This window comes from Mastomys coucha, unplaced genomic scaffold, assembly GCF_008632895.1.
Source record: "Mastomys coucha isolate ucsf_1 unplaced genomic scaffold, UCSF_Mcou_1 pScaffold16, whole genome shotgun sequence".
Lineage (NCBI taxonomy): Eukaryota > Metazoa > Chordata > Mammalia > Rodentia > Muridae > Mastomys > Mastomys coucha.
Genome location: NW_022196898.1, coordinates 102,192,410 through 102,213,298, shown reverse-complemented (window position 1 = coordinate 102,213,298; position 20,889 = coordinate 102,192,410). Strand labels below are relative to the sequence as shown.

Below are 20,889 nucleotides of genomic sequence, written 5' to 3'. Positions count from 1 at the left end.
TAAGCTGCTCTGTATGCTCAGGTGGATGGTCTTAACAGGGAGCCATCTTCCCAGACCCCACATTCATGTTCTTAATTCCCTTCTTCAATTTTAGTTGTAATTTTTATATTGTTGTTGCTTCCTATTACTTCAGATAACCCACTGAAGGTGTGTAGAATGTACTGCCCACCAACTTCATGTCACTGCAAAGTGTCTGAAGTTAGGCTGTCCTGACTGCCATTGCCCTTGGCAGTTGACTGTGTCATTGTTACCTACCTGTCTCTGCGATTGTCTTCTCTCCCCAGTTAGGCAGGAAGCCCCTGGATAATCACAGTGCTTACACTCTGAGTGAAGTGGATATAAATTCCCACAAAGGGAGCAAGAATCAGCAAATCCCACTGGTCTGGGGCGAGTTTCAAACTCAGATCTTCTAAGGAGTGTCCATTTGATGTGAGCACGGCAGGCTGCGGGCCTCTTCCTGGATCCATTACTTTAGAGAAAGGAGCCACGCTGTCCTTACCTGACTTGTCATACTTGTAACAAGTGTTCATTACATGCTTAAGGATAGTATTAAGTAAACACAGAGTCCTGCCCAACTAGCATGAAGCTCACAGTGTTCATAGTCACACAGTGATTACAGAGTGACTCACTGCAGGTCCCTAACAGCAATGGTGATGGTGGTGGTGGTGTGTGAGGTAGGGGTGGGGGTAGGGGTTTGCCTTCATGTCACAATTGAGGAAGTTGGGCTGCAAGTGGTGTACATAAAAGTCTTGCTCCTGGCAGAGCCAGGTTTCACCTCACCCTTCTGAGAACAATGCCCCAAGAGGCTGTGAAGGACTTTCTCCTGAGCTCCATCTAGCCCTTACCAAACACTCAAACAACAGTTAGAAACACAATACAGTTCTTTCAACATGAAAACAAGGCTATACTTTAAGAAAGCAAACAGCCAGCACAGGCTAGAGCCACACCCCTTCTCTTTCAGTGGAAAACCATAAGGGTGTTTGAGTTAGATTTTTCCACTGAATACACATTTGAAGGAGCAGAAATGTGCATGGGAAGAAGGGCTTTGAAGAAGATGGAAGGCACTAAGGTATCAATAAACCATCACAGGGAAGCGAAAGTTCAAAGAATTAAAAAAAAAGAAAAGACAGAAAGGGAAGCAAGTTGTTTATGTTTGCCACACCATATTCTATGAGTATTAAAAACAATATGTTTTTTTCTGAAACAAGAGTCTTCTCTGCCCTTGCTCTTTAACAGTGTCTGGTCCATAGACTATGTGCCGAATGAATGAATAAATAAGCAAGTCAACTATGCTGTGGAAATCTCTCAGGGACTTTTCATCAATAATTTATGTTTCCTTAGTAGCCATTGTAACCTCTCTCCTTGGTTTAGAAAGAGCTCCAAATAAATAAATCAGAAGTTAAAAAGGAAGTAATTTTTCAGAATTAGTTAGGAGAAAAAGATGTCACAGACTCAAAGGAAGTCTAAGAAAGGTTGGAACTCTTCGGACTTAATTGAAGAAGAAAGCAAGCAGAGTTCAGAGCAATCTTACCAGTCCAGATCTTAGGAGGTGCCGCCGGATCCTGGTATTGTTAAAATACCCAGCCAGGTGTTTATCCGTGAGGCTGTTATATGTTGCAAGTAATCTGAAGCAGAAAGGAGAAACCATTAAGATTTTATGAGGGCTGCTGGATAACCAAGGCCATTCTTGGCAACACTGCCTAGGCAAGCACTCTACTGCCATGCATTTGTAGACAGATTCAACAGCTGACAACCAACGAGGCATTTGAAGACAGGCATAACAGCCAGCTGAGAGGCTGTCCGTTCCAGGTCTTATAGTAAGAGGCAGGGAACCATCTTGGTTTGGGTTACACAAAAGTGAAAACCAGAAATGAGCACTTAAAATGTGGGTGAAAGGCCAGAGAGAGCTCAGCAGTGGGGCAGGACAGGGTAGCAGCAGCTGCTTCAGCACTCCTCTGCACCTCTGGGCACCCTAAACCCAGACACCTCACACCCATGCTTCTCTTCCCGACTATCCTCCAGGAATCGCTGACACTCAAGTGCAGCCCCTGGTGTGCCTCTGGCTTCTATGTGACTCTTTCTCCACAGCAGGAAACACCGTGTTACATATCTCATTCCACAATATAGGATTCCTCACTTGCAGTCCTCTCCCCCTGGCTCTAAAGACTAAGTGCACCCCTTGATTCTCAGCGCACCTCCTGATGTTGTCTGCTATGATCTTAAACTGTAAATATCCTGAATAAATAAAGATACTATTTTCTGAGGGATTTTTTTCTTATTGACATAAAGTCCTAGCTTATACCTTAACATTTTTGACTTCTCAACTTATTCATATTCATCTAGACAATTTTATTAACCCAGTGTCTAGTACCAAAACTTTAATGTATGGAATATCTTAGATTTTCAGGATATTTAAAGAATTAAATGAAGATAGACGTAGTGACACATATCTTAAATCCCAATATTCCACTCAAGACATAGAAGCAGGAGGATTTCTATTGGAGTCCAGCCTGGTCTATATAATGAGACTCCCTCAACTTAGAACAAACTGAATTCTTGGCTACATAGTATACCTTAATACATGCTTAGGCTCAGTCTACAATTCATACTTGAAAACTGGAAACTACTTTTGCTCTTTAAACCTAATTTTATTATGCACCTGAAACAGTGTGCACATGCACACTTATTATGCACTGTGTACATGCAGACATTATACGTATATATGTGTGTATATATGTATATACATATGTGTGTATGCATGTATACATCAAGCCTTACCACAATCCTATCCTAAAAAAATACATAAAATGCAGCAAGGATTTGCACCCGGAACACTTGGACAGCTACTTTTTAACATCTTCTGGCACTAGAGTAGGGACTCATAGACTGGAGAGAATGTTAACAGGAATTTTATTTAGCTGTTTCCAAGACCTTAATTATGTGGAGATTAAATTGGTGACCTTTTCCTGTCTCTCTTCTCCTTAACAACCCATCTCAGAAAAGTTCCATGCTGCCAAAATGGTCAGGAAAGTTTAATTTTGTCAAAAAAAGAGTGAAAAGCTGTAACAAAGCCCAGAAGCCAAGGTGCCACATGAAGGCGGCAGACAAGGACAACTGCGGAAACCATTCTTTCCCTGGGTTTATGTAAAGGACAACCCGAGAGTCTCACCGAGGCACACATAAAACCAGCCTTCGATGATGCTTTGAAGCCATCTTTTAAATGAACTGTCTTGGTATCCTACAGTTCATCAAAGGTTTCCTGTCTCTGAAAGGTCAGCCTCATATCCCTTATCCTTTCTGAATCTCAGAATGTCTTTTCAGCTCTTCCTTTCCAAAAGGTGAGCAGGTGCCTCTTAGTCCTAACAATCTCGATTGCACAGTTCACAGATTCCTAAGATAAATCATTACGGCAATCTCATATACAGTCTTTTGTCTGTCTTGCAAGTCCATGTTAAAAAAAATTAAAAACAATACTTTTGTAATAGAAGTGCTGAAACCCTGATTAAATAAAGTGAGACTTAAAAGTTGGGAAGACAAGGGCCTCCGCCTCACTATTGATGAACAAAGCAGCCCTTCTTCTAATTCAGGCTTCATAACTTGTTAAATATTTAGGTTCTGACACCAATGCCCAGTCACCTTTGGTACCACCCAATTATAATCTTCCTCTGTTCTCTCAGCTCCTTCCAGAGGAGTGTGTGTGCTGTGTGTACAGGGTGTGCCCCAGTCCCACTGAGGCTGGAGGAGTGTGTGTGCTGTGTGCAGGATGCATCCCAGTCCCACTGAGGCTGGAGGAGTGTGTGCTGTGTGTACAGGGTGTGCCCCAGTCCCACTGAGGCTGGAGGAGTATGTGTGGAGGACGGCCCACCCTCAGTCTGACTGAGGCTTCTGGACATTTTTATACTCATCCATTTTCTATTTATTCCTATTTAGGGAAAAATGTGGGTCCCTGGTTGGGATTTTGCCTATAAAAGAATTCTTTCCACAGACACTATCCTGGATCACATAGTCAGAATAACTTGGCAGCCACGCCATACCTACCAGGCTCACCCTGCATTCATGACTGCATTTTCAGACAATGACTGAATAGGTTTGTATTTAGGCTAGAAATGTAGACTAATAAATTAATTAATAAATTGTATCTAGCCGGACAGTGGTGACACACGCCTTTAATCCCAGCACTTGGGAGGCAGAGGCAGGTGGATTTCTGAGTTCGAGGCCAGCCTGGTCTACAGAATGAGTTCCAGGACAGCCAGGGCGATACAGAAAAATCTTGTCTACAGAAACCATAAAAAAAAGAAAAGAAAAGAAATTGTATCTAGTGAATGATGTATACACCTAGCTCAATGGTCAATTTTCAATAGATAATTTAAATTGTCAGCCTCATTCTGCTCAGCAAGACTCTGTTTCTAGAGAAAAGATCCTAGTCTGGGGTCTGATTCCTTTGTCTTTACTCTTTCTGTGTGTTTGGTGTGGCCCCTTGGCTCCCCTTTGTTTCTAATGAGCCTTTGCTTCTACTCTATGAGCCACATGTGGCCCAACACAAAATTATAATGTGTGTGTGTGTGTGTGTGTGTGTGTGTGTGTGTAACTCTGTTTTGTGTTTGTAACATCTATACTTGACAACACAAGGTCTCAACATAAACCCAGTTATAAGAGATCAACTGACCAGGTCACACACACAGGTTAGCAGAGCTCTGTTCTGTCCACTTTCACTATACATTTTCAGATTTTGTTTTACGCATTGGGTGAGATAAAGTTACCTGACCTCAGTGTGGTGACCAGACTACTTCTTTCCCTGTGTCTGCTTCAGTTGTCAAAGCTGACCTTCAACGTGAGCCTGCGGCTGACCTGTGATCTCTCTTGCTTACTGTCCGTCACTGATCCCATTTGAATCACTTCACTAAAAGGTCATGCCATTCACCTAGAGCCTACCAATCACTCTTGGTAGTTTTCTTGTCTTTTTTTTTTAATGAAGGGTAACCCCAAGTTCCTGGTGCACAAGGTCTGATCTCTGGATTCAGGAACTGGAAGAGTGCCCAAGAGGAAACAAAGCATGCTGTGTTTGTGTTTGTGCTGGTCTGCTTCCCAGCTTCCACGCACGCACACCCTGCTTCTTTCAGAGCCTGATGCTGAGTCATTGTGAGCCCTGCTTTTCCAGATGCAGCTTTTCAGCACAAGTCCCGGAACCCTCACCACCCACCAGGCAGGATGTATAAACAGGGATCTATAGAAATGAAACTCAGCAGTTCTGAACAGTTCCTCCATCTGGCCCCAAACAGCAAGTCTGTCCCATAAAAATCTGAAGCAAAGGAGAGGCACAATCAGCATCATTAGTCACCAACATCATTGAGATTGCTGATATTTTCAGATCGTTGTGTAAGGGAGGGTGCAGAGATGCCACTGTACTGGAGAGTCCAGAGATGTACGCGTACAGACCATATGTGCTTATATGAACTCACGTTTGCTCTCTATACCACAGTCTAATTCACTCAAGAACACTGTCCTGCCCAGTTTCTTTGTGGTTCAGTGCTTACAAGTGCTTGCACACGGGCTTGGCAACCAAGATCTCATGTGTGCCTGCATGTTCACACACACTAATTAGTTAAAATTGTACTTAGGGTCCTAAGAGACGAGCAATAAGTAACATGCCAGCTCTTCCACATTCTAAAACGGGAACTTCCCAAACAAGGTGACAGTCAGTGCTGGGAGCTCCTTCTGAAGGCAATAACCCCTGCTGGACCACAATGAGGAGTTCATTTCTCCAGCCCCTGTCTGCCTTTGGGAGGTGTTAGGTAGATAGCTGACTCCTGGTGCTGCTTGGTCCACCTCCCCCATTATCAGCCCTGTCACTGGAGCAGGTAACCTAACTTCCTCTGCCTCTGTCCTTCCACTTCCACAAACTCTAGCCTAGACACAGGTTCATCAAGTGTTCTGCCAATTAACAACAAAGATTATTTGCCCTTCAGTTTCAAATAAAGCATTTCCTCAGATCCATTGAGGCTACATTAGACTGGCTTTAACATATGTAATGTTCCAGCACTCCTAATCCAAGTACATGTTCATTAAAAGATGCAAACTTTTTCCTAACCAGCTCTTGCATGCCCTTCAGTGCCATATTGTCTTTTCCTCTGTGCCTGTTCATCTTGAAGTCAACCTGGTGGGACCTAGGACCATCACAGAAACAAACCTCTGGCCATGTCTAAAAGAGAGCTTCTAGATTATGTTCATTTCAGTGGGAAAGCCTGTCTTAAATCGGAGTGGCACTGTCCCATGAGATGGAGGCATGGACTTATACAAAGCATGAAGCAAGTTGAGCACCAGCTTTTATCTCCCTGCTTCTAGACTGTGAACACCATGTGACCACCACCTGCTATGGGAGGCTGCATGCTCAACTGTGACCCAAAGTAACCCTTGCCTTCACTGGGCTTTTGCCAAATGTTCTATCATAACCCTGAGACTAGTAAGAAATGGACACACCTAGCATGCACCTCAATATGCTGTGAACTCTGCCTGCTATGCATCTCCAACCCACCACACATACACCTAAAGGCACTTAGGACAACTGCACCCCATTTTCTGTACCAATTTTTAACACACTTTGGCTGTTACTACAGGACACCACAGTGTTTCAGCAGTACTGACTTGTAATAGAGTTAAGATTTCCTCTTCCCTACTGCACTGGGGCATCACAGTATCTTACTTCTCAGCCCATGCTGAGGATATTGCATGATCCCCATCCACCAGACTCCAGGAGTGTAACCACCACAGCTGATGGATGAGGCCACCATGAAAATACATAATGAGGAATTACAAACAGTAAGTCCCTCAACTTCCATGACTTTTGGGAAGTAAAGGAACAAGGACAGTGTGTGGGACACTGAGTTGCCTGGTACTGAGGTCTGGAGGAAGAAGAGTAGACCCAGGCTCCCCGTCAGTACAGGAGCATCAGGAGAGCAGCAGAACAGCAGAAGATGGAAAAGTCATTATGAGAGGGACCAATAAAGATGAAGGGAAGATGCAAGACAGGCCCAACTAAAGGCAGATGGAGAAGAGGAGAAGAAATGCAAACAGAAAACTTAAAACAAACCCGTAAGAGAGAGCCAACCCAACACTATTAAAGATACGCTGCTTTGCTTGCAGCTAGGAGCCTAGCACAACTGTCCTCTGAGAGGCTCCACCCAGCAGCTAATGGAAACAGATGCAGAGACCCACAGTCAAACATCAGGCTGAGCTTGGGAAGTCTTGTGTAGGAGTCCAGGTTAGGACTGAGAGATCCAGAGGAGTCAAGGATGCTGTAAAAAGATCTACAGAGTCAACTAACCTAGGTCCATTAGGGCTCACAGAGACTAAACCACCAACCAAAGAGCATGCAGGGGCTGGGCTTAGATCCACTACACATTGGTAGCAGATGCACAGTTTGGTCTTCATGTGGGTCCCTAACAATTGGATCAGGGCTGTCTCTGACTGTTGCCTTCCTTTGGATCTCCTTCCCCTAGCTGGGCTGCCTAGTCTGACTCAGTGGGCAAGGGTGAACCTAGTCCTGCTGTGACTTGAAGTACCAGGATACAGAGAAGGGGGAGTTCCCCTTCTCTGAGGAAAAGGGAAGGGGGTAGTGGGGATAAGTGTTTGTGAGGGTGGGCCTGGGAGGAGAGGGGGGTGTAAAAAGATGCAATCAGGATATAAAGAGAATGAATAAGTAAACTAGTTAATGAAAAAAAGAAACCATTGAAGAATGTCTACTGAAAGAACACAAACAACTTTTAAAATCCCAATCATCACCCTGATCCCAGAAGCACAGATCTAACTTGAGAAATACACGCTAAACAAGAGTTAAGCAAAATGACTTCTTCAAAACTTACCAACTCACAAAAATAGACTCCAATGAGAGTAACCTTGATGATGTCCCAGACAAAGAATTCAAAAGAATTATTAAAGAATGTTCAACAACATAAAATAAGCACGAAAAGTAATAAACTCAGAGAACAGATAGCTGAATGAAATAAAATGTCAACACAGGATATGAGAGAGGAATTTAGTAATTTAGTAAAGAGATAGGAAACCTGGAAAAATTCAAATTGAAATTTTGTAAATGAAACATTCAGTCAATGGGGGCAGGGAGAGGAGGCAATTAAGCCTTACCAGTTACCAATAGAGTGGATTGAGTGCAGGAAAGGACATCAGGGCTTAAAGATAAAGTAGACAAATTTTATAGATAGATAGATAGATAGATAGATAGATAGATAGATAGATAGATAGATAGATGAAAAAGAGTAATAACAAAATATCCAAGAATTATAGGGCTTTTTGAAAAATCAAGTCTATGAATCATGACCATAGAGGAAGAAGTTCAAACTGAAAGGTATAGAAAATATAAAAAAGATTTTTTATGACCCCTAGCAGACTGAACAGAACTAAGAATGCAGGTCAGCCGGTTCAGAGCTCTGGGTTCCAGGAACTTGGCTAACTCAGAGCCTCAGGGCTCTGGTTCCCAAGACCTGCCCCTCCTGGTTGAGCCACAATGAAGGTGGAACTAGGAATGAAGGTCAACTGGTTCATGAGGCTCTCCACCCTGCCTACCAGTAGACGAAGATTACATTTCCTAAAATGAGTATGTTCCCCTCCTTAACTGACTGAATACCTTGGGTTGGAATTCCCCCTCACTCCCCCTGGTTTGTGGTTTTCTTCTTTAAATACCCTACACTTCTTGAGCTAGGGGTCGAACTCCTCTGCCCCTGCGTGGGTTACAAGCTCGGCCCCAGTGCACTGGTTTCCCGAATAAACTTCATGTGTTTGCAGCAAGATCAGTCTCTCGAGAGTTTTGTGGGGGTCGTGTAATCCCGAGACTAGAGTGAGGGTCTCCTCTCTTGAGGGGTCTTTTAAAACCAAATAAACCAGCTGAGATAAAGAAGGCTGCCTTGTATTGCTGAAGAGGCCACTCCATCTAAAGCACATCATAGTTCTAAACACTCTTGTACTAAACATTGGCATTCAAGTTTATGAACACTACTGGATGTAAAGGCACAGACTGACCCCAGCACAATAACGGGGTTGATTTCAACAATCCACTTTCACCCATAGATAGGTTATCCAGACCAAAAAATTAAAAATAAAAGTAAAAAACACCCAAGTGTTCTATGTCATTATAGATCAATTGTATTGTTTCTCTCAGCGCTACAGAATATACATTCTTCTCAGAAAGTCATGGCACATTCTATAAAACAGAACATATTTTAATGCATAAAGCAAGTTTCTACAAAAAACAAAACATTTAAAATAATTTTCTGATTTTCGTCTTATTCCAGTGCAATTAAATTAGAAGTCAATAGGAAAAAAATAGAAAATTCACACACTGCTGAGGGGTGACCTGCTCCTCTTGAATGACAGATCATTGAAAAATCTGAGGGAAGCTTTCAAAATTCTTATATTTGAATGAAAATACAACACAAAAGGATCCAGTGAGATAAAAGTGGTTCTAAGAGAGAATAGCTATAACTGCTAAAATGGAAAAGAAAATCAGGGACCTCTCAAATGAGTAATTCAGTGAGTTCATGTTAAAGACTTTGAAGTAAAAAACAACTTAATATAAAAACAATAGATAGAAATAATGAAGGTCAAGACAGATATTAATATAATGGAGATGAATAATATGAAGAATCAGTGAAATAATAGAGTAAGTCCTTAAAAGAATCTGATTATGATCAATAAATCCTTATCCAAACTAACCAGAGAGAGAGGATACAAATTAATAGAGTTAGAGATGAAAAACGAGATATAACAACAAACACCAATAAAATTCAGAAAATTACTGGGGTTTGCTCTACAAATCTGTATTCCAATAAATTGAAATTTTTAGATGAAATATATAAATTCATAGACATATATGGCCTACCAAATTTAAAATCAAAATTTAAAAATGAAAATTAAAACTTAAACAGTTCTATAACAAGCAATGCAACTAAAGAAGTAATTATTTGTCTGTTAATTAATAAAGCACTAATTAGTCTGTTAATTACAAAGAAAACAACTTAGGGCCTGATAGACCACTGCCGACATAACATAGTAAAAACAGTGTTTCTCAAACCATTCCATAAATTATGAGGGATAGATGAGGGGTCCGTGAGGAGGCTCCGTGGGGAAAAGCATTGCCAGTAAGGTTCATCACCTGAGTTTTAACCTCTAGGACCACGTGCTAGGAGGAGGGAACTGAGCCCCTAGATTGTAACCTGACGTTCACATGGTGCCATAGCATAAACATAAGAATAATGAATAAATAAGTATTTAATCTTTTAAAATAAAAAAGAAATATCCAAAGATTCATCTTTTGAAGCTAGCACTACCCTGAGAGCAATGTGTATGAGCACAGCAAAAAGTAAAATTGTATATTGATGTCCCTGATGAGCATAGATGTATCAACTTTTAACAAAATGTTTGCAAACTGAATTCAATTACACATACAAAAGATCATTCGTACAGCTATCTGGGCATCACTGCAGGATGCAGAGATAGTAGAACATAAGCAAATCAATAAAAGCGATTGAGCACATTAATAGAGTTAAGAATAGAAATCGCCTGATTGTCTGAATACATGCATAAATGGGATCTGGAAAACACTATAGCTCCTAGATGACTGAAGCCTGTGGAGAACGGGATTATACCAAGATAATAAAGACTATACAACAAACCAGTAACCAATAGTAGGCTAAGCAGGAAAAACCTAAAACTATTTCTATGTCCATTTTCTTCACTCTTATTCAGGATAGTCTTCTAAGAATGAGCTAGAGCAATAAAAAAAATAATAAATGCAAAGAATACAGATGAGGAAGCAGGAAATCAAATCATCCCTATTTGCAGACAATAAAATCATATCCATGTTTAACCCAGTATGTTCTACCAGAAAACTCTTAGAAATAATTACACTTCCAGCAAAGTAGCAGGATACAAAAAAAAAAAAATCAACATTCAAAATCTGGTATCTTTTTATACACCAATGACAAACCTTAGCATGAAACAAAGTCAGTGAACCCTCATCTACAATAGCTGAAAAAAATACTTAGAAAGAAAATGACAAAAAAACTAGAAGACCCCTACAAAGACAATTTTTAGACAGTGAAAAAAATTGAGGGGACTTTACAAGTTGCAAAGGATTGGCATGGTCATGGATTGGCAGAATCAATACCATGGCGATGGGTACGTCACCAAAGATGATCAACAGCTCCCACCGGACTCTTATCTGACTTCCAGTGACATTTTCCACAGAAATTGAAGAAACAATAGGGGGAAAATAGTTGGAAGTACAACTATTCCAAATGTCCAAAAAAAGAAAAAGAAAAAAAGAAAAAAAAACCTCAAGCCATATTACAGAGCCAGAAAACAACACACATGCTGCTCACTCAAAAGCAGATGCAATTGTCAGTGACCAGAACATGAGGGCTGGAGCGAATCCATGCAGAGACACCTGATTTTCCATTCTCCATTCTTTGGAGGAAAGACAGCCTCTTCAACCAGTGCTTTAGGAAACTGAGTATCACTCCTTAGGGGAGGAAGCCAGAGCACTGCCTCTCAGCCTAGACATAAGTCAGACATAAGTCAAAGTGCACCAATAGCTCTAACCATTGGACCTGAAGCTCTGAAATGTTAGAGCAAAGGAAATAGTTTAAAACCATGAGCACAGACAAGAACTACTGGAAAAGTCTCGGATCACTAAGGAAACAATACCAAGAAGACAGCTAAGATTGTATTTCCCGAAGCTGCATAGAAAAGAGAGCAACTGGCTGAACAGAGAGACAGCTGACAGAATAAAAGAATGTTTTGCTAGTCGTACATGAGGGGATTAATATTGAGGACACATAAAGAACTCAAAAACTAAATTGCAAAACAACAAACAACCCAGTCAGCAAACAGGCTAAAGGGACAGTTATCTAAAGCAGTACTCGTGCCAACAAACATGAGATAGAGTGTGTGACACCGTCAGACAACACAGGCATGCACTGCAGAACTAGAGATTCTTTCTCATCCCAGTGTGCCAATAAACATGAGATAGAGTGTGTGACACCCTCAGACAACACAGGCATGCACTGCAGAACTAGAGATTCTTTCTCATCCCAGTCAGAATGGTCATCATCAAGGAAACAAATAAAAAATACCGGTGAGAGAAAGAGAACCTCATATGCTGCTGGTGGAACTGGGAACTGGCATGGAGAATACTCAAATGGACTACAATTAGAGCCTCCACATTACGGAGCTATACCACAGGAAGGTACATCCCCTGCACCACCATTTTGGCAAAGCTCTATTCACATTTGATGAGTTATAGAATCAACCCAGGTGCCCATCAAAAGCAAAGGCAAAGAAAAATGAATTTCTATCATTTTTTGGAAAATGGGTGTAACTGGAGATCATCATGTAATGATGTACATATAGCAGTTACTGACAACCATAATGACTAGCCCAATTAAAAGTTTTGTGGGGGTTTGTTTGTTTGTTTGTTTGCTTGTTTTTTATTTGTTTTTTATTTGTTTTTTGTTTGTTTTTAATTGGTGGTCAGACCAAAATCAAGATCGGGGTGGAGCATTTTTAAAAGCAAAATCCACAAAAATACATCATAGTTAGATGAGGGTCAAAGTAACCCTGAAACATTCATTCCTAGCAGCCCATTGTAGATATTTTAGATATATCCTGTCAATTATTTTGGTTAATACATATTGACCACAGTCTACACCATGGAAGTCTCATATGTGTTGCCAAGGAAGACTGGGCTGAGAACTGTCTAAGTAAACCCAAAGTCCCTTGAAGGTGGGGGTGAAATACATCCTTCTGAGGAAATTGGAGGAAAACAAATGCAGAACAATGAATGTGAAGGTCAATTAATTTCCAGCCTTTCATAAGAAAATTCTTGCCAACTAAAATTAGAGCAGAACTCTGAAGCCCACAACTCGACAGGGACAATTGAGCAGATACCATTCCGGGACTCTTCTATTACATCACACAGTACTTTTATTTGTATCCAAACCTGTCAGGTCTCAGCAATTATGCTAAATATTGATTTACAATTTCTACCAGTATATTCTCACAATGCATCCAGAGGTGAGCCATAATATCATTTTATTTATAGCCTTAGTATAGTGCTTCAAAATGACTAGTTAAAAACTCGGTCTCCAACTGTGCCAGTGTCTAGCAAGGCAGCTTGACAGTGCTCAGAGATCAACCAATAGGAAGCCTTGTGTGGCAATGTGCCTGGGACACACCAGCTCCAAGTAAGATGTGCTGTATGGCTCTGAGGTCTTTTCCTTTAAACCTTCTATGTCTTTAAACAACAATATGAACTAACTAGTACCCTCAGAGCTCCAAGGGATTAAACCACCAACCAAAGACTACACATGATAGGACTCATGGCTCCAATTGCATATGTAGCAAAGGATTGCCTAGTTGGTCATCAATGGGAGGAGAGGCCCTTGGTCCTGTAAAGGCTCTATGTCCCAGTATAAGGGAATGCCAGGACCAGGAAGTGGGAGAGGGTAGGTTGGTGAGCAGGGGGAGTAGGGAGGGAATAGGGTTTTTTGTTTTTTCAGAGGGGAAACCAGAAAAGGGGATAACATTTGAAATGTAATAAAGAAAATATCTAATAAAAATAAAAATAAATAAAAAAGGGTACATGTCTGGCGTATGCTCATTTCACATGTGCTGGCATGACCTGCCCATGAGTGAGAACCTTTGTGCTTTCACTGCTGAACTGAAGTGAGTTTGTGAAGGTGGCCTGGAGGAGGGACCTGAGATGTCTGTTCAGTGAGTGACTAACCCGTATGGAGGCTGTGAAGGGACAATTACAAAAGGCGATGGAAACACGCGAGCAGTGCATTGACTTAACAAAACATAAGTACTTAAAACTCCAACAGAGGGGGCTGGAGAGGTGGCTCAGTGGATAAGAGCATTGGCTGCTCTTCCCAGAGGACCAGGGTTCAATTCCCAGCATCTACATGGTAGCTCACATCCATCCATTACTAGTCTCTGAGGGTTCCTCATGCATGTGGTGAACAGACGTACATACAGACAAAATCCCCATACATATAAAATAAAAATAAAACTCAAGAGAGAGAAACATTCTCTCAAAGAAAAAAATAAATAATAAAAATATGCCTGCTTGTAATAATAAAATTAAATTAATAAAAAATAAAGTAATTAAAAGACAGTGTGGCCCATTTTCTTAGGATCAGAGGTTTCTGTGGCAGCTGCGCAGAAGTTCTAAAGAAGGGATGCTTGGGCAGGCTATCATGATTTTGCAATCAACATCCCCCTGCTCATACCTTAGAAGCAGAGCATGCTTGCACTAGCTATAATTTATTTAGTAGGTTGGTGACCAAACACAAGCTTCTTCCCTCCCCCATACTTTATATCCTTCACTGAAAAGGATATAACAATTGCGCTTTCTTGGAGAGTCAGAGCATCAAACAGGTGACTGTGGTGAAGCCAGAAGAACCTAGAGACTCCACAGAAGGTGACTGCTCAGTGGCGGCTAGAAGAGCTCACTGTGCACACATACCCTCACTCTCTACTGACAACCTACTCTGGGAAAACCAACCTCCATGCAGGTAAGGCCATGCTGACAAAGTAATTCCTCCTGAGGATCCCACCCCAATTCCCACACACAACTTTCCACATTAGCAGGAAGATCTTCCTTTGAAGGAGCTACACCTAAACCCCGTTTCTTCCTATTTCTACCTCGAAGAGCTGAGAGGTTGGTCATCATGTTGTTAGTAAGAGGCACGCCTGGGGTGAAGTACTGTCTCCTTGCTCTTAGGAGCCAGGTATACTGTCATGTTTTTGTAGAACTCACTGAGAGCGCCGACTCAGTCTTCCTCTGGCCTAGTGTTCCAGGGCCAGAAGAAAACACCCAACTCTTCGTGAATGTACAACTAGACTGTTCTCTTTGTATAACCTCATATTATTTCTAGTTGCCAATATCTTTCTCAGAGAACAGGGTGGAAGACTGCAATCTTCCAAAAAAAAAAAAATCTGAAAAACCTCTATATTATCCTGTTCACGCATTCTGATATCCACACAAGTTAGGCAAAGCTTGTTTTGCATGTACCCTACTGTCCTTTCTTATGGCTCTTCTTTCTCTGAAAAGCCAATCTTCATAACCATTTAGCATGCCTTCTTCTTCTCCTTCTCCTTCTCCTTCTCCTTCTCCTTCTCCTTCTCCTTCTCCTTCTCCTTCTCCTTCTCCTTCTCCTTCTCCTTCTCCTTCTCCTTCTCCTTCTCCTTCTCCTTCTCCTTCTCCTTCTCCTTCTTCTTCTTCTTCTTCTTCTTCTTCTTCTCTCCTCCTCCTCCTTACTACCTATTGTTTTTCTTCTATTTTTACCTATTCTCAAGAAAGATATTCTCAGAATTGTGCAGTATTCATACTGAAATGCATCTTGGGATACAAGATGTCTCCTAGGTATCAGTACTATGAAAGCAAAAGGGCAGATTCAGAATGAAGAGTGAGAGGTCACGCCGCAGACAGACCAAGCCAGCCAACTGCACCCAAGCGTTGTTCCACAGAGCTGCCCATCCTCTGGATGAAATGGCCAGACTCTGCTCACACCTACACTCAGCACCAGTGAGTGTTGTTCAAGAGGGGCACAACCTTGACCTGGGTGTTATAATCGAGTCTAGGTAGACCCTGCAGATACTGATAACAAGAGAGGACACAAATGATTAAGGAATGTTTCCTTAAAGGAGGCTCGTGTGACATCTGTGTCAGGGATGGCCATATGTTCTGCCTTATAGCGAGGGATCTTTACAGTTAAAGGCAGCCAAGATCTGCAACCTGGAGGGTATCCTCCAATAATGAAATACTAGTAATAAGGATGCCAAGTCAGAAAGGATACTTTTAGAAATCCAATATGGAATTGGTAACACCTCAGTCTAAGCTAAGGTGGTGGGCGTCACCAAGTAGCACAATGCAGAGGCCCTCAGCTGTCATGACTGGTTACAATACTCTTCCCTTTGCCTTCCCTTTGTTTTCATACTACAACTTGAATTTTCCTTTGGTAACTCTCAGTTTCCTTCTAAACAAAATATAGATTCAATGAGGTAATTTCGAACTTTGATTTTTATATGCTTCTATGGACCTTCAATTCTTCAAGTCAGTTCCCAGTCAGTATTGAGCCCTTCCTCTGACCTCAGCAAACATAAGCATAGTACACAGATCTCAGCCTCCTCGCCTGTCAGTAGCAAGTACTAAACATGGAACAGGTGATCCTACCAGCAGCTCAGCATTCAGCAAACACCATGATGTCCTTGTTGTGTTTCTAAACATATTATGAAGCATATTATAGGAGAAAAAATGAAAACTGACCGTAAAGTGTCTAACTCCTGATATTTTTGTTTGTGACAAGGTTTACATTCCTTTCACAAGATTTGGTTTCTGTCTATCTCTCTGAGACAGCATCCCTCTTCATAGTCCTAGGTGTCCTGGAACTATGTAGACCAGGCTCTCCTAGAACTCCGAGATCTGCCTGCTGTTGCCTCCCACGTGCTAGGAAGTGCTGAGATTGAAAAAGCAAGCACCAATCGCTTCTCGGCCTTTTGGCTAAGATCAAGTGAAAAAGCAAGCACCCCCATGGCTCCCTTAAGATATAGTTCTTTTAGCCGGGCAGTGGTGGTGCACGCCTTTAATCCCAGCACTTAGGAGGCAGAGGCAGGTGGATTTCTGAGTTTGAGGCCAACATGGTCTACAGAGTGAGTTCCAGGACAGCCAGGGCTACACAGAGAAAGATATAGTTCTATAAAGTCAGGTGCTTCTAACCTTTGGGGGTGAATTATTATTCAGATTTCCTGCCCCTTGAGAACAGAAGGCTCTAGTTCAACTCTTCTATTTCCATCTCTATACTCTTTGACTTTCAACAAGTTGTTTTATTGCTATTAATGTCAGTTCATCATCTGAGGGGAGGATAACTCTGTCTTTTCGACCTGGAGCTTCTAGTGAGAATTAAGTATGACTTCATAAGCAAATGACCAGTTTAGTCAGAGGCACGGATGTTGCAGTAGTCACATTAGCTACATCACAATCTTATGAGCTAGCTAAGTGTCTGCCTGTGCTCTGGAAGGAGCATGTCTATCACAGTTAGAATCATCCAGAAGGCAGGTATATCAAGAATGATTGGCAGGAGGGCATGGCTTAAAACCAGGAATTAAACAAGATTTGAGCTAGGAGAAGGAAACTGGGCAGGTGCCAGGCCATGTAAAGGGGTGAAGAGGGTAAGTCAGGCTTATCTTAAGGAGGAGAGTGGTCATCTAAACACTACAGATGAGAGAGCCCCATGGGGTCCCCATTTCTCTACTGTCTAGCCAGAACCCCTGTCTACACAGCCCCTCTATCTCCTGACTTGCCTGCTCTACACCACTGCACCATTCCACTGAGGACACCACTATGCCTCCATAGTGTCTCAAGGACCAGTGGGTGGCCATTCAGCCAGCCTACCATGGAGAAGTCTGACACAATAAACCCAGCCTGCCCTAGAGTGCCTCCTGTGTGCTCTCCTGAGGTCATACATCTGTGTAAACACAGCACCTGCCCTTCAGAGAACATAGCCCAGCCAAAGAATGGTGCTGGCTGTTGGGGGTTGGCTTGATGCTGCTATGTATTCAAATACTAAATGCTGGCCCTCAAGATCTGGTTGCAGTCCAAACGAACAGATTCTCACCTAAACCAAATGATGTATAAACTTTGCTAGCCATTTCCTCTGACTGAATAAATAAAATTGGTTGACAGCCAATTATCAGTGAGAATAGAGGTAGGTAGGCAGGTCTTTAGTTCATGGGCTGGGCTTCACAGAGGGACAGTTGGGGGAGGGGGTGTGGAGAACCAGGAAATGGCTTGATAGAGTGAATCCAACACAGACAGGACAACCACAAGTAACTTGAGGAGCACAGCTAGCTAGTCTAGTGTAGAAAAATAGTTTAGGGGCAGTCACCCAGTAATTGTGCTAAAACCAATTAAATAAGTCTGTAGGACTGTCTCAATTATTGGGGAGCTGGCTGGTTCATAATAAGAACTAACAGAGTTATTAAATATCCAATAACAGCTGGTATGATCAGATAAATCATACTCAGCGCAGCTGGGCCTCATTGTGTCTGTGTCTTGTGGAATCTTCAAAGCACCCTATGTGTTTGGTTGGTATCTCAGCGTCTCCAGGAAGTGAAATCTGAATAGGATCCTAGGTGACAGGCCAAGGTTGAGGGAATGAGCAGGACTTGGCTAAATAGGAACAGAAGGACACATACATTCTAGTGAACATTCTGGGAACCAGAGACAGAGATCTGGAGCTGCCAGGAGTACACAGTGAAAACAGACAGACTGTAAAGTACTAGTGTATGCCAATCAAGGCAGTGAAAATGTTAGGTCAGATATTCCTTCCTGTGCTCTTGGCTTAGAAATCTGAACATTCTTTGTTTGTAATTGACATTAGAAAGGAACTTATTTTGAAAATACATGTCCTGCTTGGACTTTTTTTTTAATTGTCAAGAAGCCTAGATGCAGGCCTGGAGAGAGGACTCTGTAGTTAAGAGCCCTGCCTGAGCACCTGAGTTCGACTCCTAGCACTCACATGATGGCTTACAATCATCTGTAACTGTAGTTCCAGGCTGTCCAATATCTTTGGTGTCTGTGGACTGCTCACACATAGAACACAGGCATATATGCTGACAAAGCACCCATATACATAAAATAAATACAATTTTTAAAAAGCACCCTAGATGCTTGAGTGTGTATGTGTACACACACACTCTATATACATGCACAAAGACAGCATACAACCACACACACACACCACATACCACAAAGAATGAAAAAATAGTCCAATTGATGAAGGAGATGATTCATGAACTGTGAATTCCTTCTCCACCCTCTCTCCCTATCATCTTGGACACGCCTCCTCTTGTTTTGAGCAGTATACTTAGTTTATTTTTGGTTGACATACTTTAAGAATTAAAATCTAAAAGCTGAGGCAATATACACTTTCCACAAACACCAAAAGAAATACACTGTAGTTGCCATTCATCAAATCTCTATTATGTGCCAATATGTCTTCAAGAGAGGTATTTATCAGCCTCATGGCTGGAAACAATAAATGTGGTACAGAAAAAAATGAGCTTTCCCAAGTTCACAAAAGGAATAACAGGAAAAAAAATCTAATTTTACAAAGTCTCTCTCTCACTCTCTCTCTCTCTCTCTCTCTCTGTCTCTCTGTCTGTCTCTGTCTCTCTCTTTCGTGTGTCTGTCTGTCTGTCTCTGTGTGTCTGTGTGTGCACGCATGTGTGCAGGTTTATAACGGTTGTTCATTTTTAGTGTTAGCTTGACTGAATTATGAAACACCTATGAGATTAGTAAATTCTACTTCTGGATGCATTTGTAATGACATTTCCAGAGACACCCAGATCCCAAGAGCTCTGAGCAAGCAGGTACATCAGTTCCTTGATGGATTCATGCTGTGATGACATTGTACGGGAAGGGAGAGTTTAGGAGGCGGATCTACTTGGAAGCAGTAGGAAGTGAAGTGGATGTATCCTTGGGAGCTGTATCTTGTCCTAGCTTCCCTCCATATACCCACTTTCAATGTTTTTATTGAAACCTTTCCTTTCCTAAGTTTTTCTTTCAAGTATTTTGCTCACAGTGACACAAAACATACACACACACACACACACACACACACACACACACAGAGAGAGAGAGAGAGAGAGAGAGAGAGAGACAGAGAGAGAGAGAGAGAGAGAGAGAGAGAGAGAGAGAGAGAGCAAGTTTCAGAGGGTTGGAAGCCTTCTCCTGCCTCCTAGAAAGGGTTAGAGCTTTCAGAGCTTCGCATCCATTCCTGAGTCTCTACAACCTGCCTGAGCCTTCCTGCTTCCCCTCATGGGACTCTGGGATTGGGCTGCTGCTTCATGCTCTTGCAACTTTACTGCCCCAAACTTGAAGTTTCAGTGTCCTTCTTCTCCTACAGCCAGCACCCTGGAGTCAGCATCACCCTCACCCTGTGTCTTAAGTTCTAGCCTGCGTCAAGGACCCCAAATTGACTGACAGGAATGAAGGATTTGTAGAAATGAATGTTACAAAGGCAACATCTCATGCATGGTATGTACTCACTGATGAGTGGATATTAGCCAAAAAGTACAGAATACGTAGGATATAACCCACAGACCCTAAGAAGTATAACAAGCAGAGAGGCCCAGATGAGGATGCATCAATCCTACTGAGAAGAGGGAAGAAAATCATCATAGGAGGTAGAGAGAAGGAGGGATTTGGGTGGGGAAGGGAAGTGGGGAAGGGGAGTGGGGAAGGGGAGGGGAAAAACAGAACAGAATCAGGTATGGAGGGGGACAGGAGAGAAGCCCAGAGGGCCAGAAGAATGAAGGAAAATAGGCCTGACACTATTACTGATGCTATTATGTGCTTACAGAAGGAGAAGGTGTACCTAATCCTCAAGAGACTTGAGGCCCCAGGGAAGGGGGAGGGTTGGTGCCAGGGGAGCACCCTCTTGGAAGCAAGGGGGAGGAGGAATGGGATGAGGAACTGTGGGAGGGGAAACCAGGAGGGGAGAGCAAGGTCTGGAATGTAAATAAATAAAATAATTAAAATAAATAAAATTTCATAAAAATTAAAAAAAACAAAAAACAATATCTCAGAATTTTGGTGAAGTGAACATTTTTTGCAGTTAATAGAAATTTCAAACTATTGATTTCAAGAGAATAAAATGACCAACTTTTACACTTACAACTTCATCAGGAATAATAATTTAATTTCTGACTTAAACTTTCTAAACAAATGTCAGTTAAGAAAGAAAAGTCCTGGTTCTGGCTATTATAAATAAGGCTGCTATGAACATGGTGGAGCATGTGTCCTTATTACATGTT

General features: G+C 42.0%; 1 protein-coding gene across 5 annotated transcripts in view; it reads right to left on the bottom strand.

The window, feature by feature from the left end:
• Positions 1–20,889, bottom strand: part of Erich3 (glutamate rich 3) — a 117,563-nt gene that overhangs the window by 82,231 nt on the left and 14,443 nt on the right. For 3 of the 5 annotated variants that reach the window (XM_031375938.1, XM_031375939.1, XM_031375940.1), the window contains exon 1: positions 256–644. Coding sequence is in view for 2 of the 5 variants with exons in the window: in XM_031375941.1 (XP_031231801.1) it covers positions 1,532–1,625 (94 nt within the window). In the remaining 3 variants the exon portion in view is untranslated. Of the gene's footprint in view, positions 1–255; positions 645–1,531; positions 1,626–20,889 lie in introns of those variants that run through there. The other 2 variants (XM_031375941.1, XM_031375937.1) reach the window with 1 other exon arrangement.